The sequence below is a fragment of the Lipotes vexillifer genome, unplaced genomic scaffold, assembly GCF_000442215.2.
Source record: "Lipotes vexillifer unplaced genomic scaffold, Lipotes_vexillifer_v1.1 scaffold196, whole genome shotgun sequence".
In the NCBI taxonomy this organism is placed as follows: Eukaryota; Metazoa; Chordata; class Mammalia; order Artiodactyla; family Lipotidae; genus Lipotes; species Lipotes vexillifer.
In genome coordinates this window covers 2857768-2878439 of record NW_006775077.1, presented here as the reverse complement: position 1 = coordinate 2878439, position 20672 = coordinate 2857768, and the positions used below count along the sequence as shown (strand labels likewise).

General features: G+C 44.6%; 1 protein-coding gene across 1 annotated transcript in view; it reads right to left on the bottom strand.

Moving 5' to 3' along the window:
- CYB5A (cytochrome b5 type A) overlaps positions 1-20589 on the bottom strand; it is a 26897-nt gene extending 6308 nt beyond the window's left edge. Inside the window, exons 1-2 of the mRNA XM_007449672.1 lie at positions 20449-20589; positions 1488-1616 (exon numbers count right to left, since the gene is read on the bottom strand). Coding sequence (XP_007449734.1) covers positions 1488-1616; positions 20449-20577 — 258 coding nt within the window. The 5' untranslated portion in view covers positions 20578-20589. The remainder of the gene's footprint in view (positions 1-1487; positions 1617-20448) is intronic.
- Between the last annotated feature and the right edge of the window lie 83 nt (positions 20590-20672).

The following is a 20672-nucleotide window of genomic DNA, read 5'->3' as shown; positions in this document are numbered from 1 at the left end:
GTGTGTGTGTGTGTGTGTGTGTGTGTGTGTGTGTGTGTGTGTGTGTGTGTGTGTGTGTGTGTGTGTGATAGGGTGTGTGTGTGTGTGTGTGAGTGATAGGGTGTGTGTGTGTGTGTGTGTGTGTGTGAGATTTGTGTGGTATCCTCAGTGAATTCCTGCAGTCTCCCAATTATAGGGTTATAATCTACTCTCTAAAGGGTGATCACAGGTGAGGCAGAAATGCTGCAGTCACAGCCTGAAATCCCACCTGCTCTACCCTCACAAGCTTTGGAATGGAAAGAATAAGGACAGGATGGAACATTTTAAGGGAAGGCCTTTCCAATTACCATACAACTATTTCGCTTTGGTGACATATGAAGATAAAGATGAAAATATGTGGATGAATAAACCTTCCTGATAAATGAAGCTTCCTTTCTCAAAGTACCATCTCCCACCACCAAAAACACCACGTCCCACTCAACGGAAACTGCTCTGAAACAGATTTCCTACCTTCAGGCTTCCCCAAAGAGCCTACTTCAACCTTTCCTTTATTCACAGTCACTACAAGAAGCATCAATCAGACGCAACAAAACTTTTTGTATGGCTGTTTTTCATATGGTTTCTAGGTGTGCTCACTGGGGTTGAGGCTATTTGCTGTTCTTTTCTTGTTGGAGCCCGCTTCTAGGAGCACCTCCACCCCTTCAGGTTGGCCACTGGTAACGTGCCCAGAGCTGGGGGAGGAGAAAGGAAGGCACTGGCTCGGAGGAGAGGTTCAGGCTCTCTCTAGAGGTGAGAGGGATCTACCGGTCTGCTCCAGATTCCAAGTTTGCACATCTCCAAGGTTGCAGCTATATTCCTGATAACTTTGGTTGACAGATGAGTGAAGTTATAAATGTACATTTTAAAATGCTGCAGAAGGGTCTAAATTCCTATTACAGCCCCGGATTTACATAAAAGCCAAAACAAGCCTACGTTTTTGCAAAATCAGTCCATGGATTGCCACCAAAGATGATGTTCTCAAAGGTCTCAGGTAGAGTGAGGAAGGTTGAGGACCATGTGTGGGTTTCACAGAAGGCAGAGTTTATTCATTTAACATAGCTGATTTTTTTTAAATTTCTAAGTCATTTTTTAGAATTTAAATATACTCAAACTAATGAAAGTAGAAAGGAGTTTCTTAAGAAAAATATTCTGGTCCAAGAAGAAAGAAACACAAAATAACCCTACTCTGGGTCAATACCCCCACCTTCTAAAATCTGCTGCTCAGGGAAACTTCAGAGTCTGAGACGCACCGTCCCCAGGACGTGACCCTGGAGTGAGAGGATTCTAAGTGCTGGTGAAAAGTGCAACCAGGGAAATACAAAGAAATTTCTGGTCAATTTATTTCTAAAGTCAGGAGGAACTGTTTTTTGCTTTTTTCCTTTTTAAATTTTGTAATATGCAAGTCTATAGATTTGAGTAAGGTCAACCCACAGCCTTAAAGAGAAACAAGGCCCCCAAAAGGTGCTTACGGGATGCAGCTCTCCAATGATAAACGTTTTGGACAATTCTCGAGCATCCGTAGAGTGTCCGACATCCTCAAAGTTTTCAGTAGCATCACCTCCAGCTTGTTCCCTTAAGACTTCTTCCCCACCAGGGTGCTGTTTGAAGGACAGACAGAAAAATGAGTATGTTTTCCAGGCACATGAGTTAAAAGGCAGTGGCCAGTTTACTTAACCAACTAGGCTACTCCAGAAGCCACAGATGACAATGTGGCAAATATAAACCATTCATAGCCTGGGTGAAAACAATTCCTTTGTATTCAATTTCCTACTTGAAAGTGCAGACAAACTTTCTCCAATAGTAAGACATTTATTTCCCGGTTATTCACATGACAATAAAACCATCAGGCACACATTTTTCATCCTTTGGGAATGTCCTCTTTGCTTTTCCATAAAGGTCTCAAAATCTCAAAAAGCTTTTCTCAGTCTTTACCCAATCTACATCTTGAACGCATTTCCACACTTATTTAAAAGCCTTCCACTGGAGCACAGAATATGAGTCCACTTAAACATGGGAAGCTGCCCTGGAGGTACAGGCTGTTGACTGGTTCACTCTGGAAGCCAGCGTGAAGCTTCCTGATGCATCTCCAAGGCCATGGCAATGACAAATGTGGTTTGTTAATTCTTGAACAGTCTGTTTATTCTTAGGCACAGCCTGACAGGCACAGAAGCAACAATGTGGGAGACAAAAAATGACTAACTTATGCAGCACCCACAAATTATGCAAATTCACAGATTGTTGTTTCTTCTGTGTGGGTGGCTTCATTCATGAGTTCCTTAACTTTCGGGTCCTGTTAAAGATATGTGACCATAGACAAGTCTCCCAAATTAAATCATTATTTTCCAGTTACAGCCTATCTTCAAAGGAAAATTTCAAATGAGGTTAAAAACATAGATTGGGGCTTCCCTGGTGGCGCAGTGGTTGAGAATCCACCTGCCGATGCAGGGGACACGGGTTCATGCCCCGGTCTGGGAAGATCCCACATGCCGCGGAGCGGCTGGGCCCGTCCGTGAGGCATGGCCGCTGAGCCTGCACGTCCGGAGCCTGTGCTCTGCAACGGGAGAGGCCACAGCAGTGAGAGGCCCGCGTACCGCCAAAAAAAAAAAAAAAAAACACAGATTGGCCTTTTGTAAACAATCAGAAAACTATACAAGTTTTAAAAATATAGAATTTTGGGACTTGCTTGGCGGCGCAGTGGTTAAGAATCCGCCTGCCAATGCAGGGGACATGGGTTCGAGCCCTGTTCCAGGAAGATCCCACATGCCGCGGAGCATCTAAGACCGTGCGCCACAACTACTGAGCCTGCGCCCTAGAGCCTGCACGCCACAACTACTGAAGCCTGCGCGCCTAGAGCCCGTGCTCTGCAACAAGAGAAGCCACCGCAATGAGAAGCCCCGCACACCGCAATGAAGAGTAGCCCCCGCTCGCCGCAACTAGACAAAGCCTGCACGCAGCAATGAAGACCCAACACAGCCAAAAATAAATAAATAAAATTAATTTATTAAAAAAATATATATATATATAGAATTTTATCTTTAAAGTGCTAAAATGAAGAAAGTAAACATTCTACTTCATAGACCGTAACACAATAGTCTTCACCTAAAACAAAAAGACAACTTCTCAATTTCTCATCAAGCACAGGAAACAAGTATGTGTCTACATGCATTGCATGTGCAAGTGTGTATACATTATGCATATGTGTATGCATGCACATATGTAACCGTTTATGATTCAGACCCTGCCTAAACCATTTATAAGGCAGTTTTCTTTTTTTTTTTATAAGGCAGTTTTCTAAGGAAAAAATAGAGAATGAGAGAAACATCTTGGGTTATATTGGTTTGAATGACCACTGTTTAGGAAAAATATAGAATAAATGAATTGATGCTAAAATACATTTGCTCTACTTTTTTAGATTTTTTTGGATTTTTTAAACAATTAGTAAGGAAACAAAGCCTAAAAATTGGTTTTTGGAAAAAAATAATTCAAGTCTTGGTAAGACAATAAATATGGGACTGGCTTGTTATGTGCAGGGAGAGGCAAACAGAGAGAGACACTGCCAAGGAAATCAAGTCTAAATCATGATGGTGTGGAACTCCGCAATTCACCTTGTCACTGTCCTCACTCCTGTGACTAAGTTCATGCTGCCGTTTTAATAAGCAACCATCACATTTGAAGACTAAAAGAAATGCTCTTCCTTACCTGCTGGCGCCCAAAAGTGACAAAGAAAGAAAACTGGGAACGCTGGTGTTGGCACCGTCTTGGTTATTCCCAGAGATGGTCTATGTATCCCATTTCTTTCCAGAAGCTCTCAGAGAACATACTACTATCTTTGGGGCAGGTTATAGAATTTGGGGTAGCCCAAAGAAAAGGCAAGGCTTTGAAAAAGGAAAGTGATATAAGAACAGGCATGCAAAGCAAAATTATCTGAGGATTTTCTAAAAGATTAAGGTAAAGACCAAAATGCCTAGTTACAGGCAGGCAAGATTAGAGGTAACAGAAAAGAGTCTGACATGGCTTCGCTGGTGGCGCAGTGGTTGAGAATCCGCCTGCCGATGCAGGGGATACAGGTTCGTGCCCCGGTATGGGAAGACTCCACATGCCGCGGAGCGGCTGGGCCCGTGAGCCGTGGCCGCTGAGCCTGCGCGTCCGGAGCCTCTGCTCCGCAACTGTAGAGGCCACAACAGTGAGAGGCCCGCGTACCGCAAAAAAAAAAAAAAAAAAAAAAAAAAGGGTCTGAGACAAATTTTGGTGAAGTCTGTATCAGAAATCTGTCCTGGTAAAGGGTCACTCGCTAGGACCTCCACTCATCCCACCGTGTGCAGGCAGTCAGCCGCTGTAGAGCCCAGAGAGAGAGAAAGACGGGAGGGAACGTCAGTGATGATGGTAGGAGGACCCAGGAAGGACAGAACCGGCGGCAGCCGTGGCAAAACAAGCCATTCCCACTGGAATTGTCCTTCTAACAAAAAATCTCCCATTTTTCCAGAGGAAGATTCCATTTTCCATGTGCATAATTCCCTGTCTGCTTCTGTGAAATCTCTACTTATTATAAGGTCCCCAAGTACCACCTTGCGCTGATAACATATGAGAAATCTCCAGATACAAACTAGGGAATACCAATAAAATAACTGGAAATAGCTTTCATTTTATACATCTTTTTGTATATAAGGGTTATTTGCAAGCAAATAAACAGGAAATAGATTTTAAAAGATGAAACACTGGCATAATCCATAATTCAGAAGACATCAACTGTCACAATCTCTACCCATTCCTAAGAACATTTTCAGAAAGACGTGGTAAATTCTTGTGGTATAAAGAGAATGGTGACTACCAGGTCCTGAAATTACAACTGGCTTTCTACTGCTCACAGCATAAATGCTTTCAGCAATGCTGGCACAGTGGATCTCTGCTTGAAATGTTTTCTTCACATGGCTTCCAGTACAACAGGCTCTCCTAGTTTCCCTTCAACTTTATTTCCCCTCCTGATCCTCTCCAAGTCTCAACCCCAGCGCTCAGTCCTTGGCGCTCTCCCATTCCACCTGTACTAGCTCTCCTGGGGATCTTACCTGGTCTCCGACCCAGAATATCACCTGTTCTCTAGCAAGTGCAGTTCATTAGGCTTCCTTTGAGCTCCAGACTTCTCCCACATGCAACAGCCCACTTACTTACCTGCTCACCCAATGTCTAATGAGCATCCTGAACATAACATAACCAAAACCGAACATTTTACTTTGCACCCAGATACACTCCTTCCCAGTCTTTCTATTCTCAGTGAATGCTGCCACCATGCATACAGTTGCTGCAGCGAAAAACTAGAAATCAAACTTCATTCCTCTTTCCTTCTCACTGCCATCCATCAGCAAATCCAGCTGGCTATCCTCACAACATATTCAGAAGCTAACCACCTCTCCCCACTTCCAATGCTACCACCTTAGACCAAACCAGCATCTCCTGAATGGACAACCACAACTGACCCCTAATGGGTCTCCTGCTTCTCCCCCATCCTTCCCACAATCGACTGTGCTTTTACTCCATCATGCCTGTTACCTGTTTACCTGTTACCTCTCTCGCTTCCACTATGACCAGCTACCCTGGACTAAGCTAACATCTGAGGATTTTCAGATGTTAGCTTAGTCCAGGGTAGCTGGTCATAGTGGAAGCGAGAGGTAACAGGTAAAATCGAAAAGCAAGACAGACACACTTCAGTGACAAGTCTTCTGACAGGCCCTCAGACTTGCCAAACTAGCTCCCCATCTCAGAACCCCTACATTTGCCTCTGTGTGGAATGCTCTTCTCCCAAAGCTTGATGAGATTTCACCTGTCCCCTCGTTTATCCCTGCTCACATGTCAGCTTTTCAGAGCCCTTCGCTGAGTTGCCCATCCAGAAGGGCCTACCCCGTCCTCACACCACGGTCTCTATCCCCTCCCTGCTCTTTCCTTCACAGCACCTAGCACTCCTGAAGCTCTATCTTGTCAATAATTTGTAAGATTCATGAGGACAGAGGCCTTTGTCTGTCTTACTCATCCCTGCTGCCCAATACCTAGTTCAATGCCTGGCACGTGGCAAATACAAAGAAATATTTGTAAGTGAGTCTGGATAAATAAAGGAGATGTGCACGGCTGATTACACATTGGTCTTAGAAGTAGTGTATACAACTGGTTAAGTGACTGACAACAACTTTCCCATTCCAAATATTCTAGTTCACACCCCTTTCCTTCTCCTGAACTATAATAGTTCTTACCATTCAGGAACCATATAATTTCATATTCAATTTTGTTTAATTCATTTAATCCAAATATTTATGCATACTATGTGCAAAGCATCACCTGGGACACACAAAAGTACATGAAAAATAGACATGATTTGATCCTGAAAAAGCATACAATTTGAGGTTAAAGAAGAAAAACACAGATATAGCCTCATAGTTTTGACTATTCATGTGTGACCCATGGCAGTGATTGCCACCATTCTATCTTCCAGGTCACCGACCCATTCTTCTGCCTCAGTTATTCTGCTACTGATTCCTTATAGTGTATTTTTCATTTCACTTATTGTATTGTTCATCTCTGTTGGTCTGTTAATTCTTCCAGGTCTTTGTTAAACATTTCTTGCATATTCTCGATTTTTGCCTCCATTCTTTTTCCAAGGTCCTGGATCATCTTCGCTATCATTACTCTGCATTCTTTTTCTGGAAGGTTGCCTATCTCCACTTCATTTAGTTGTTTTTCTGGGGTTTTACCTTGTTCCTTCATCTGGGACATAATCCTCTGCCTTTTCATTTTGTCTATCTCTCTGTGATTGTGTCTGCCCCCTGGTGGATGAGGCTATCTAAGAGGCTTGTGCAAGCTTCCTGATGGGAGGGACTGGTGGTGGGTAGAGCTGAAATATGCATGGCATACTTGGGGCAAGTGAAGAGATGAGTGTGAATAAAGTAAAATATGTGAGGCTGTGTGATGGCTTACTTTACATGCCAACTTGAGGTGAAACTTGATTTCTGGGAGGTGTTTCTAGATGAGATTAGCATTTGGATCAGTGGACTCAGTGGAGGAGATGGCCTTGCCCAATGTGGGTGGGCACTATCCAATCCATTCAGAGCTTGAATAGAACAAAAGGTGGAGCAAGGAAGAATTCACCTGTTTTCCTGTATCATTATTTGAGTTGGGATATCTCATCTCTCCTTCCCCTGCCCTCAGCCTCCCATTGACTCCTCTGGTTCTCAGGCCTTCAGACTCAGACAATCACTCCACCAGCTCTCCTGGGTCTCCAGCTTGCAGATGGCAGACTGGGGGACTTCTCACCCTCCATAATCATGGGAGTCAATTCCTTATAATAAATCTCTTCATACATAAATATATATATGAAGTATGTATGAGTATCTCCTATTGGTTCTATTTCTCTGGAGAATCCTAACACAGGCTGGATGGTTAGAAGGACCAAACCATTAGGGCCCTGAGAGCCAGTGTGAAGTGGAAGACACTAAGGACCACTGTGGGTTCCTGAAGAGCAGAGCAACCATGACAAAATGCCAGATGGACCTGTCATGGTTAGAACAGAGAGGCTCAAAATCCAGACAGGGAGAGCACCACTGCAGACATGCAGCAATCTGACCAGCATAGCAGCACAACCCCCTCTCTTCCCCTCTACCGGCCCACAGGCGCCAGCCTTAATAAGAAGCCCCTCTCGGCTTCCTGAAAGTCGGCTGCCCTCCACCTCACCTGTGAGCACAGCATCAGAAGCATAAAACTCAACTGGAGATCTTAACTCAAAAGGCTAGGCTACATGTTAAAACCCCAGTTCAGAGCTTAAAAGAACCTTCAGAGACCCAACATCCTTAAATTCACGGATGGATAACCGGGGATCCAGAGAGATTAAGCCCAACATCGCACTGACAGTTCATGGAGTAGCAGGACGGGAGCGCTGGGGTCTGACTTACAGTCCAACCTCCCCTCTCTTTTTTGAATGGGCAAATTAACTGGCCATTTTCATGTTTCTGAACAAAGTGACTTTAGATGCCTTAAAAATAAAGTTTCTTTGTACATTTCTCTTTGGGGACTTTGTTGGGGGATCTCTCTCACTTTTAGACCCCAAGAAATATTGTCATTTGCCCTGCCTTCCTGGGCCTTAATAACTAAGGACAATTCAAAAGATAGACATGCTTCTGTCTCAGGGCTCTGTCTGGCTACGAGGCTGTCCCAATACTCCCAGAAGGGTATGCAGAACCACACTGCAGTATCCCAATACTCATCAGGTCAAAGCCATTCACTTCGAGGGCTTGCTTAACTAAGCAAAAACAAATGATAATAACAGAAAAACCCTTTCCACGTAAATGTAATGTTATATGGACCCAAAGTCCACCAGTTCTGGAGTTTTAAATAGGATCTTTCAATCCAAACACTTAACACTGCCAAAAAACAAGACTGTGCATAAACAATGACTAGGCAAAACAAATTTATCTAAAGAGATTATCTTCAATAGTTAAGCCAAAAATGAAAACAGTTATTTGGAGTGCAATCAATTTATATAAAATTTAGAAAAAAATAACAAGATAGCCAAATGTTTCCTATCATTTCTAGACACTGTTTCTGATAAGGCAAAGGGTGATGGCCTTGAAGCTCGTTGGGTTCCCCAGACTTCTGTTCTGCTCTGCCCCCCTGTGGACTGGGTGAAGGGGCTGGCACCTGCGTCTGCACCGCCTCGGGGCTTTCTGCGCACCTTCTCACTGAACCCTCAAAGCTTAGGGACCAGAGGCTCACGGGCGTCATCTGAATTACTTCTCCTCATTTCACTCTGAAAATGATGCAATGAAACATGAAACAAGGCCCATCTTTGCATTCCCGCTGCTGGCTTATGAGACCCACCCGCTCACTCAAACATCTGCCAAGTGCCATGCCAAGCTCTGTTGTTTCCAAGGTGGGCAAGTCATGGCCCTGCCCTCAGGGAGTTACACTCCACTGACATGCAGACAAGTAAGAGCTAAACATAGTAAGCCCCAGGTGCAGAGCCACGGCACAACAGAGGGAGGGATGAGCTCTCCCAGAGCTGGAGGTGAGAAGCGGTCAGGGAGGGGTCGCTAAGGAGGGGGTGCTTGGACTCCGGTGTGAAAGGTACACTGGTGTTTACACAGGTAAAAAGGGGTGGGGAAGGGAGTGTTCTATGCAAAGAAAATAGAGAACACAAAGGCCTGGAGGCAGAGACACAATGGCACCCTGGAGGAACTGCAGGCACTGTAAATAACCGGATTTCACATGGATAAAAATGCACCGTTGATCATTTTTTTATTTGTTTCTGTTTGGGGGAGGCAATGAGAAAACAGAATCAAGCACATGTCACCTCCCAATTGCTATCAATAACCCTTCCCCATATCACTCGACAAAATGTTAAAGCACACCCCTCAGTCGTCACGTATTTGGCCACAGCCCCTGCACCTTTGTTGCAGTTTGGTCTCCAGCTGTCTTGGCCTCCACGTCCAGGCAGTACTGTGTTACGGAAGAAGCCCAGGTTTGGAAGCAAAGGAAGCTGAATTCAAGATCCGGCTCTGCCACGTCTTAGCAGAGCAGCCCAGGAAGGTAGCAGCTCTTCCTGAGCTTCCATTTCTCCATCATTAGATACCTCTCCCACTTAAACTACAGAGACTAGTGATATAACTAGTACAATACCTGGCATGTAATAGGTGTTCCATCAATATCAATTTCGTTCCCTTTGTTATTCAATACTGCCAGAAAGAACCTTGCACAGAACCTCACACAGCGCCTGGTCCCTGTAAACTGCTGAGGCCAAGTCCAGCACCAAACCCCAAACCCCAAGGGACCCCTTCTTTCCACCCTGCCCTCCATCTTCAAGAGATTTCTGTGGATTTAATCAACTGGTTTGATCCTACTAAGCCACAGACCCAATGACAAGAGTTAATAGAAACAACATACCATAAGGACAAAGAACATTCGCTACATGAAATCATTCTTAAAGGTCATTAGGATGAGAACAGATAAGCAATGCAGCTGTGAGCTGGTAACTATCCTGCAGAGTGCTGTTACAGTGTTCTCTCCTTGAAAAGAAAGAGAAGAAAAATCATTCATGGTTACTTTCATTTTATTTTATTTTTTTATTTTAATTTTTTATAAATTTATTTATTTTTTTGGCTGTTGGGTCTTCGTTTCTGTGCGAGGGCTTCCTCTAGTTGCGGCGAGCGGGGTGCCCCTCTTCATCACGGTGGGCGGGCCTCTCAGTGTTGCGGCCTCTCTTGTTGCAGAGCACAGGCTCCAGACGCGCAGGCTCAGTAGCTGTGGCTCATGGGCCCAGTTGCTCCGCGGCATGTGGGATCTTCCCAGACCAGGGCTTGAACCCGTGTCCCCTGAATTGGCAGGCAGATTCTCAACCACTGCACCACCAGGGAAGCCCCATGGTTACTTTTAGAGTTGAGACAGTAAATGTTTGGCCCCAAATTTACCATGAATCAAAGATAATTTTGCATTTAGTCAGTGTGCCCTGACCAATATTTTTAATTCTACCATCACTAAACTTATATCATTAGGTAAAATAAGTGAGTTCACTGGAGACGTAACAACTCCTGGGATCTCTGAAGGGAAGCGTAAGTCCCAGACTGAGAAGTAATGACCCTGGGGTAGAGGAAGGGGCAGGGACAGGTCTGCCTCCGAGGGACAAGAGCAGGGGACACCGAGGCCAGGAGAGTTAGAACACACACCGCTTGCCTTGTGACGCAGCTCAACCCAACGCTCCTCATAAGAACAAGCAAAGCCACCAAAATTGAGGGCCCAGTGGAAGACGGGTTATGATCTAAGAGGGACTATTCCTCTATCTACGCTAGGATCCATCTTGAGCTGGAATGGCCACAAGATGAGAGGACAGGATGGGCTACAATTGAGACTGAAAAGGAGGATTGAGGGTGGAACCAGTCCTCCTCAATACCAAATCATTCGGCCTATTTTTCCTTTTATATCTAGTATTAAGAATTTAAAAAATTGGCTAAAACAGGCAACTGGAGGCAGGAGAGAAATAAAACAAGCTGTCAGGAAATTATCCACGCTGGTCCAACAGCCATTCTGCATCGATTTTCTAATATTTTACACTCGTAAACTTTCACTCATTCATTCAATAAATAACTATTTATTGAGTCTTTTCTATGTGCCAGCATTGTTCCAGCTGCTGGGATACACCGGGGAATAAAGCAGAAACAAATTCCTGCATTCGAGAGTCTACATTCCAGTGGAGGGAGACAGATAAGCAGTAAACATGAGAAATAGGTTACACGGCATGTTAGAAGGTGACATGTGCTACAGGAAAAAGAAACACCAGAGCAGGGTGGTGGGGTCCAGAATGCAGGGGCTGGGGGGATGGTGACCAGTTGTAAATGGGGTTCAGGAGAGGCCTCGTTGAGAAAGTGAAGAAGTGAGCGTGCTGCTATCTGGGGGATAACCTTCCAGAGCAAAGGGTTATGGTGGAAGGGTTGCTGGCACGTTCTTAGAAGAGCAAGGGCATCAGTATGCATGACGCAGGACGTTCCAGAAGGCGGTGGGACCTTGTAGCTGCCTTACAGGCTTGGCTTTAACCACGAAAGAGAGGGAGCTGATGAATGTGTTTTTTGTTTTAACTCTTTATATTGAAAATAGCTGCAGAGAGGTGCCATGTGCCCATCATTCAGATTCCTTCAATGGGCAACATTTTCCATAACTGTAATGCATCGTCAAAACCAGCAAGTATCTTAAATAGGAGTCACTAGACTGACTTAGAGTTGTTGCGTGCACTTGTGTGTCTGTCTGGTATATCTCTGTGTCCTGGTCTGTGGCACTTTGCCACATGTGGATTCACAGAACACAGGACCATTCTGCCACCACAAAGGCACTCCCCCTCCTGCCCCTTTGCAGTCCCCCTCCCCCGCCACCTATCATCTGTTCTTCACTTCTGTGACCTTGTCATTCTGAGAATGTCACGGAAATGGAAGCACACTGTGTGCAATCTTTTGAGACTGTCTTTTTTCACTTAGCGTAATACCCTTGACACCCAGTCAGGTTGCTTTATTCCCTTTTTACTGCTGAGTTGTCTTCCCTCTACGCATGTACCAGTCTAACCAGGGACCCACTGAGGAACATGTTGAGTTGTCTCCAGTTTGGGGCTTTACAAATAAAGCTGCCAGCCCAACAGCCACTCTGTATCAATTGTCTGATATTGTTTACAAACTTTTATTCATTCAATCAATCAATATTGAGTCCTCTCTCTGTGCCAGCACTGTTCTAGTTGCTGGGATTTGCGTACAGGCTTTTATGTGGACATAAATTTTCATTTCTCTAGGACAAATGTCAAGGAGTGCTACTGCTGGGTCATACAGTAAGTCTATGTTTAGCTTTTTAAAACAGGTAGATTGATTTCCAGAGTGTCTGTACCATTCTGCATTCTCACCAGCAATGCATGACCAATTCAGCATTTCTACATTCTCACCAGAATTTGGGTTACCAGTATTTTTTATTCTAACAAGTATGTTATAGTATCTCACTGTGGTTTTAATTTGCACTTCCTTAGCAGCTAATGATGTTGGACATCTTTTCATGTATTCATTTGCCATTCATATACCTTCTTGGAGGAAATGTCTATTCAAGTCTTTTTCCCATTTTCTATTTGGATTATTTGTTTCCTTATTGTTGAGATTAGAAAATTCTTTATATATTCTGGATATAAGTCCTATTGTCAGATATGAGATTAGAAAAAGTTTTCTCCTAGTTAATGGCCCCGTCATTTCATTCTATTAACAGGATCTTTTAAAGAACAGAGTTTTTAATTTTTATGAAGTCCAATTTATCCACTTTTTCTTATATGGATCATGCTTTTGCTGTTGTGTCTAAGAACTTTGCCTAATCCTAAGTCTCTTCAAAATTTTAAAATTTTATATTTAGATCTATGATCTACTTGGGGTTAATTTTTTTTTAATTAATTAATTTATTTCTGGCTGCGTTGGGTCTTCGTTTCTGTGCGAGGGCTTTCTCCAGTTGCGGTGAGCGGGGACCACTCTTCATCGCGGTGCGCAGGCCTCTCACTGTCACGGCCTCTCCCGTTGCGGAGCACAGGCTCGAGATGCGCAGGCTCAGTAGCTGTGGCTCACGGGCTTAGTTGCTCCGCGGCACGTGGGATCTTCCCAGACCAGGGCTCGAACCCGTGTCCCCTGCATTGGCAGGCAGGTTCTTAACCACTGCGCCACCAGGGAAGCCCACTGGGGTTAATTTTTATATAAAGTGTGAGGTTTGGGTCAAGATTTATATTTTTGACTACTGTTGTCCAATTGTTCCAGAACCATTTGTTGAAAAGGCTGTCCTTCCTCCATCAAATTGCTTCTGCATCTCTGTCAAAGGTCAGAAGTATTTGCATGGGTCTATTTCTGGTTTCTCTACTCTGTTCCACTGATCTACATATATGTTTCTTTGCCAGGACCACGCTTTCTTGATTACTGCAGCTATATCCAAAGTCTTAAATTGGGTGGTGTCATTAGCCACTGAAGGGTTTGAACAGGAAAGTGATAGGATCTGACATCTTAAAATAGCACTCTACTACCAAAAGTACACAGTCAGGGCTGAGGGCCACCAGGCTGGAGGTGATGGTGCTTGGAGCAGGGAGCCAGCGTAGAGGGGGAAAGATTAGTTGGATTCTGACTCCTTTATAAAAGTTGAGCCCACAGAATGTTCTGGGGGATTCAGTGTGGGTGTGAGAGAGAGAGAAGGATCAGACATGACCCCAGGGTTTTCGACCTGAGGAAATGGATGGAAGTGTCACCACTGAGATAGGGAAGGTGGCAGCAAGATGTGTGAGGGAAGGTCAGTTCAGTCTTTAACACGTTGTGTCCGAGAGGCATGTTAGAGACCTGAGTGGAGATGCGAAGTGAGTTGCAGATACAAGAATCCTGAGTGTAGGAGAGACATCTTTGTGACCTGGAGATAGAAATCCAGGAGCTGTCAGCACATTTAAAGTCGTGACACTGGATGAGACGGCTGAGGGAAAGTGGAAAACACTGGGCCCCGGGGCCTCCGACACTGCAGGATGAGACAAAACATCCCCCTTTCTGGTAAAAGACATTGGGCAGCGACCTGAAGAGGGTGGTGAAAGGAGGGCACACCAGGCAGAAGGAAAACTGCACAAAGGTCTTAAGGCAGAAACAAGCCCGACTTGTTAGGGACACAGAAAGGTGTGGAGGGCAAGGCGACAGTGTTACCAGCTGAGGTGGGAGAGGAAGGAAGGGGCCAGATCACGCAGAGTTTGTTACACCAGGAGAGAGATGGCATTTTATTCTAAATACATTGGGAAGCCATGGAAAGGGACTAAGCAGAGAAATGACAGCCTGTTTCTACAAAATGAAGTTTTTTATGTTCTTCTAGAAATTACATTCTTTAACACAATAACAACATACGTTACCTGAACTGAAAACTCATAAATCAACAACCAATGTGATGGAACCCTGAAATCCTGAAGACTGTCAGGACATGAGCTCTGAAGAGGAAGACAGTCTAACAACTAGAGCCACAAGAAAGGAAGGTGAAGACGGATGACGATGTGAAGGAAGGAGGGAGAGACCCTTCCTGAGGCCCCCAGGAACCACGTGTAAGTGAGACGGGGACGTTGGCAGACAAGCAAACACAGTACCACCCACAACTCAGAGGGCAGGACCGAGATCAGCGAGGGGGTGGGAAGGAGAGGGCAGAGGATTAGCTAAATCCACAGAAGGATTTTATCAGAGCAGTAACCTCATCAGATTTCCATTCAGAACAAGCCCTTCCAGGCCAGTTATTTAAGCGGCCTTTAGAAAACAACATTTAACCTCTGCACGCACGCCCAACAATCTCTTTCTTGAATGAAATAATACAGATTCTTAAAATCATCCAGATGTCATCTGTGTTACGAACAAATGGCATCCTTGAAGACTCCTTCAGAACTTTCTCTACTTAAAAACTCCCCATGGGCAACTGGAATGGCTGTTTTCTCCACCTTCTAGAAGGCAACACAGTAAAACGACAGCAGATGGAAAGAAAAGCACATTTTAGCCCTTTGGCCTTCCAAAGGTTTTCTTTTTATTCTTTCACAACTTCCCTTTGCTTTCTCCCTGGTTCCTATGGAGAATCCTGGATATGGGGGTTGGGGGTAATCTCAAGGCAAATAACAGCAGCTGTGTACCAACTGGATGCCTGTTTTCTTTTAAAGCTGTACTAGTTATCTTAGGTCCCCTGCCCTAGTCACAGAGTTAGTGTTTTCCACTTTCCCTCGGCCATCTCATCCAGTGTCACAACTTTAAATGTGCTCACAGCTCTTGGATTTCTTCAACATATAAATTCTCACATTCACCACTGTGAGATGAGGCTCTGATGCCTATTTACCCAAGATGCCTGAACCACCTTTACCACCAAGGATCCCTTTATATTTTCCTCCTGTGGATTTCATATTTTCTGAGGTTTATTTACCAAACTATGTATGTTAAATAATAATAACTTTTCCATTTCACACTCATCAAAGACATATCTGCAACTGCAGCTTTATAGTAGTGTAAGATTCAGGATATTATCAAACTTCCTTGAAAAAAGCAAAGGCACTTGGGATTTTAGCACTAAATATGACAGTCCTACCTACAGTAAAGATGCGGGGTCCTCTGTGCTCTTCACAGTTAAGGACACGGAGTTTCAAGCACCCACACTCTCCTCCTGGCTCCCCAGGGCACTGAGGTCCCCCAGGCTTGGAACCACTCATCTCTGCAAATCAGGCAGCCATGTTCAAGGAAAGCAACAAAAAGTCAGTCCCTGAAATAAAACCTGCTATAGAGAATACTGCCTAAGACTCAAAAGGCAAAAGTGAGTCAGAAGCCAACAGCTTTGTAAGGCAGAATGCTGTTAAAGAACATCTAAGATGCAGATACAGAGCATCAGAATCCCAAGATCAACAGAAAAAGTTCTACAGAAACAAGTTTCCATTTTGATCATGCAAAGGAGGAGGACAACTTGACACAAAATATTATGCTTTATAATATTTTTCAGGAAGGTGTCTATTTCACAAATTAAACACGCAAAGACTTGAACTGAAAGCAAGTTAATATTACTGCCATCAATTATGTGATATTTTCATCTCATGTTCCACAGCACTCATAAAACCTGAATAAATGCTACTGCCCAAATCACAGAAAGGGAAAAGCAAACCATTTTTCTCCCTGGCCCCAAATGCCTGCATTTTCATTCAAAGTTCTACAGTCATTAACCTTGCTAATGATATAATCAGAAATGACAAGACTCAAATTCACAAATATAAGTTCAAAAATTATAAGTCAGAATTGAAAAACAAAACCCACCTACTTCAGAATACGTAGGCAGGGACTTCCCTGGTGGCACAGTGGTTAAGAATCCGCCTTCCAATGCAGGGGAAACAGGTTCAATCCCCGGTCCGGGAAGATCCCACATGCCACAGGGCAACTAAGCCCGTGTGCCACAATTAGTGAGCCTGCACTCTAGAGCCCACGAGCCACAACTGAGCCCACATGCCACAACTACTGAAGCCCACGTGCCTAGAGCCCGTGCTCCACAACAAGAGAAGCCACCGCAATGAAAAGCCCGCGCAGCACAATGAAGAGTAGCCCCCCCTTGCCACAACTAGAGAAAGCCTGCATGCAGCAACAAAGACCCAACGCAGCCAAAAATAAATAAATAAAATAAATAAATTTTCAAAAAATACGTAGGCAACAAGGCTCATAATCTCATAGATCAGTATCAGATAGTAACTGAACACCTGCTGCTATTGAGATTGCCAGCAATAAGGAGCCAATCTTCCCTCTCAGGTGTCTACCCTTCTCTGGAAAACAAAACAGCTTTATAAGGCTATTATTTCAGGAGATGGAGCTCACTGCACAACTTAGAAACTTCACTTGTGTTCTTGCCCAGAGGGTATAATTTTTATAATGCCCTCCTGTTTCAACATCACCGGCCAGATTTTCACCTTCACCTAAAATCTCATGTTAGCACTCAGCTGCATATGATGCTACAGAAAGAAAGCCACACCCCACGCTGACCTGTACAGGTATAGGAGTTTGCATTTACTGTAAAGACCATACACCTGCCATTGTGTTATATGTTTAACCAGCATTATTTTGTTTCTTATCATAACCCCTCCAAGTTGGCACTATTGTCATCCTCCCATTTTACGTTAAATAAGGCATATGAGGCATAGAGAGCGTAGGCACAGACTAGAACCCCCTTCCATCCATCACAGTATATACTGTCTCAACATGAATACAGACATGCATATAGATCTATGATACATACGGAGATCTAGGCCATAATGAAAGTTCACTATTTAGAGGCAGGAAGGCAAAAAACAAACAAAAAACTTCTTTCATATTTGGGTAAGTTAGGGAAAGTAGAATCTTCTTTAGTTACCACGCAAAGGCTTCATGAATTTCTGGAGCTTTTAAATGATGGAAGAAAGGGGGCAGGGCAAGGGGGGAGAAACAGATCTTCTGGGCTCCTTTCTCTGTTTCAAAAGAAGGGATGAGTTAAATAGCACTGCCCTAACAACGGAACAGGAGGAATCTAGGAAGAAGTGAAAATTCTGGCAGAGCGCCCTGCAGGTCTCTGAAGGAGATGTGTGTTGAAGATGCAGGAAGCCACTGGCAGGGAATCCTAGGATGGCTAAGCTGGGGCAGGAAGCCAAAGCCTAGGACACTGCATTAATCAGAGATGGTCAAAAAAAGTGAAAACAGATAGTGAAAACAGTAAATAGAACATATGTCCCCTAAAAGTAGAATCAGATGCTCTGGGAAGGCTGGCACCGCCGATGACCAGCTAGAACAGGCTGCGGGAGCCTCCTCCTCGCTGCATACCGTCATCCTTCTGATCGGTCCCATTTCACAATGTCAGCCACTGTCCTGTTCTGCCTTAATCCAGACCAGCTCTGGGAGCCGGTCTGTCACCGCTGATGTTAGGCCCTACTCACCAGAGTCGATGCCTGACGCCTCACACGGCCACTCCGGGTCCACTCCCCCCCCCCCCCCCCCCCGCGGGTCCCCCCCCCCCCCCCCCCCCCCGCTGAACTAGACTCTGGCTGATACAGCACAGCTTTGTGTGTAATCCCTGCCCATGCATTGTTTTCTGTGTTATTCCTGCTTCCTCAAACGGAAACTTCTGAGAATAGAACTGATATCTCTTCCTCTCGAGTTCCACAGTCTCCACTATAAGAACTCAGCAGATACAGGATCACTGATCAAAAGGAAGGGCGTGAGTGAGTACCAGAGAGCAGTGGTGTCACAGATATGCTATTCTGGGGAGTTTCTACCAAGAAGCAATTAAGAAAAGTTTAGTTTATAGGAACCGCTGTAAACTTGTTTTTATGTATCTCACTATAAACAGTAGTTTTGAGTTATCTTGCTATAAGTATTAGTTATCAAATATTAGCGATAAACTCGACTCATCGCATTTTTCTTGAGAGATGTTCTCCCCAAGCTACTTTTAAAGAAAGAGTATTGAAAACTGAGTGAAAAATAAAGGAATTTGCTGTCAGCTAATTCACCCATTGAACAGCTGGTTTGCATCTCTTCCCGTTTTGCTTAGAAAACCTTGTGCAATTCCTTTTCTGCCTCATAAGAATGAAATGTAAATGGTTTATTGTAAAGCTTAATCATCTTCTCTTCCTTATCTCCTGAGAAATGTACCCATAAAAGTCATGCAAAATATATCTTAGGGCAGTGATTCTTGACTAGCAGTGACTTTGTTGTCCCCCAGGGGATATTTGGCAATAGTTGGAGACATTTTTGGTTGTCACAACGGGGGGAGGGGGTGATACTGGCATCTGGTAGGGGGAGACCATGGAGGCCCCCTGTACAACACAATGAATAGGACAGACCCCACAAAAAAGAAAGAAAAAAATGGCAAAGCTTCATAACATAAAATATCCTATTATTTTATAAATGCTATTCTTTTTTATAGACACAAATAAAGCACACAATGGATCTTAAAATTCTACAATTACATATACCATGGGAAGGAAGGAACAGTTTTAAGCAGACATCTGGTATCAATTAGACCTGATGTTATGATGCAGGATTACTAGTTCAAGAATCTCTAATAGCAAATAAGCTCTGTAGCTCAGCAGAAGGAACAAGACAGATCAGATCTGACCCCCTACTATAAACCACTCTTAACCAGATCAGGACACTATTTTATCTTCTGGCACATCACCTGAGGACAATTTAACAGTAATATATCCTACTAATAACCATCAATTTCAATCTTTAAAAAAATTTTTTTGAAACATTCTCTACAAAACCAATGTCCTTTCATATAAATTGTGATCCCGCTCAGACCAGGCCTCTATCTTCATTTTCCTCACAAACTATGTAGAAAATTCCCATCACTAAGCATTCCTGTCTATTGTCTGGGGAAATGAGAGTAAGTGTTACATGAAGATTTATGACTGAAACTCCCCCACAGTGATATAACACAGCCAGAGGCAACAAAGAAAAACTCCTTAGAAATTACTGCAAAAATTATAATCAACGCAAAGAATCTCATCAAAGGAATGTTTTCCTCAAAGTTAAGCAAAGCCACTTTACAATTCCCAAAGCTGCTTAAGGATGAAGTCGCACTGGCATTTTTCACTTCTCTGTCCCTCCCCCTTGCTCCTCATCAAAGCCACACACATACCCCCACGCTCACTCGCAGGAGTCCACTACTGTACCTCACCGAAGTCATCACTGGATACCTTAAATATCACTGGGCGCCCTCTAGGTGAAGAGCGGGTGGGTGGGCGTGGATGATGGGGTGGGCTTGTGGATGTCAGGGGGAGAGCCGGCGCAGACCACACCTGGACCTCCTAACTCAAGGTCCCCTCTTGTGGGATCCCACAGCTCGCAAGGTGGGTGGTCTCCAACCGGCTCCAATTAGGAATCCACTCCAGGAATAATAAGTGGGACGACCCCTGTCCTAGATGAAGACCTGGTCTATGCACACTCAAGGATAAAAAGGATCTTCAAAAATCCTTCCGTAGTTGCGCTCTCTTAGGAAGACAGCTCCAGATGAGATTTTGTTTCCCACGAAGTGCGAAGTGCTGCTCTCCTACATGCCCGCGAAGGGTCTCGGGAGACAGTTTCTGCCCTACAAGGGCTGCTAAACTGGTTCACCTGGTCGCGGCAGTGACTTATGCACCTCCAGGTGTGAACACGCGGGCGCGCAGCCTCAGGTGTACAAACTCGGGGTCCGCTCCCAGGTGTACAGACTCAGGGGGTGCACACACAAGTATGCAGACGCGGGGAGCAGCTCCCAGGTGTGCAAAGCCGGGTGCGCAAGCACTGGTTAACACACTCAGGTGCGCACATAGAGCCGGGCAGGTCAACCCCACCACGCTGCGAACGACAAGTCTCGACAGGGAACCCCCAAACTCCAGTCGGCATCCTGCCTCCACCAACTCACCTCCTCCAAAAATTTGGTCAAATCGTACACCTTGTAATGCAGGATCAACCAGGTGCTCTTGCTGTGGTTGTGCTTCTGGATCTCTTCCAGTGTATAGTACTTCACGGCTTTGTCGGACTCCTCTGCCATTTCGGAACGCGGCGAGCCTCAGTCCCTAGAACGAGCAGCGCAGCCGGGCGGAGTTCAACCGGCGTCTCCGCGAACTTGCCCCGGGACATTCCCCA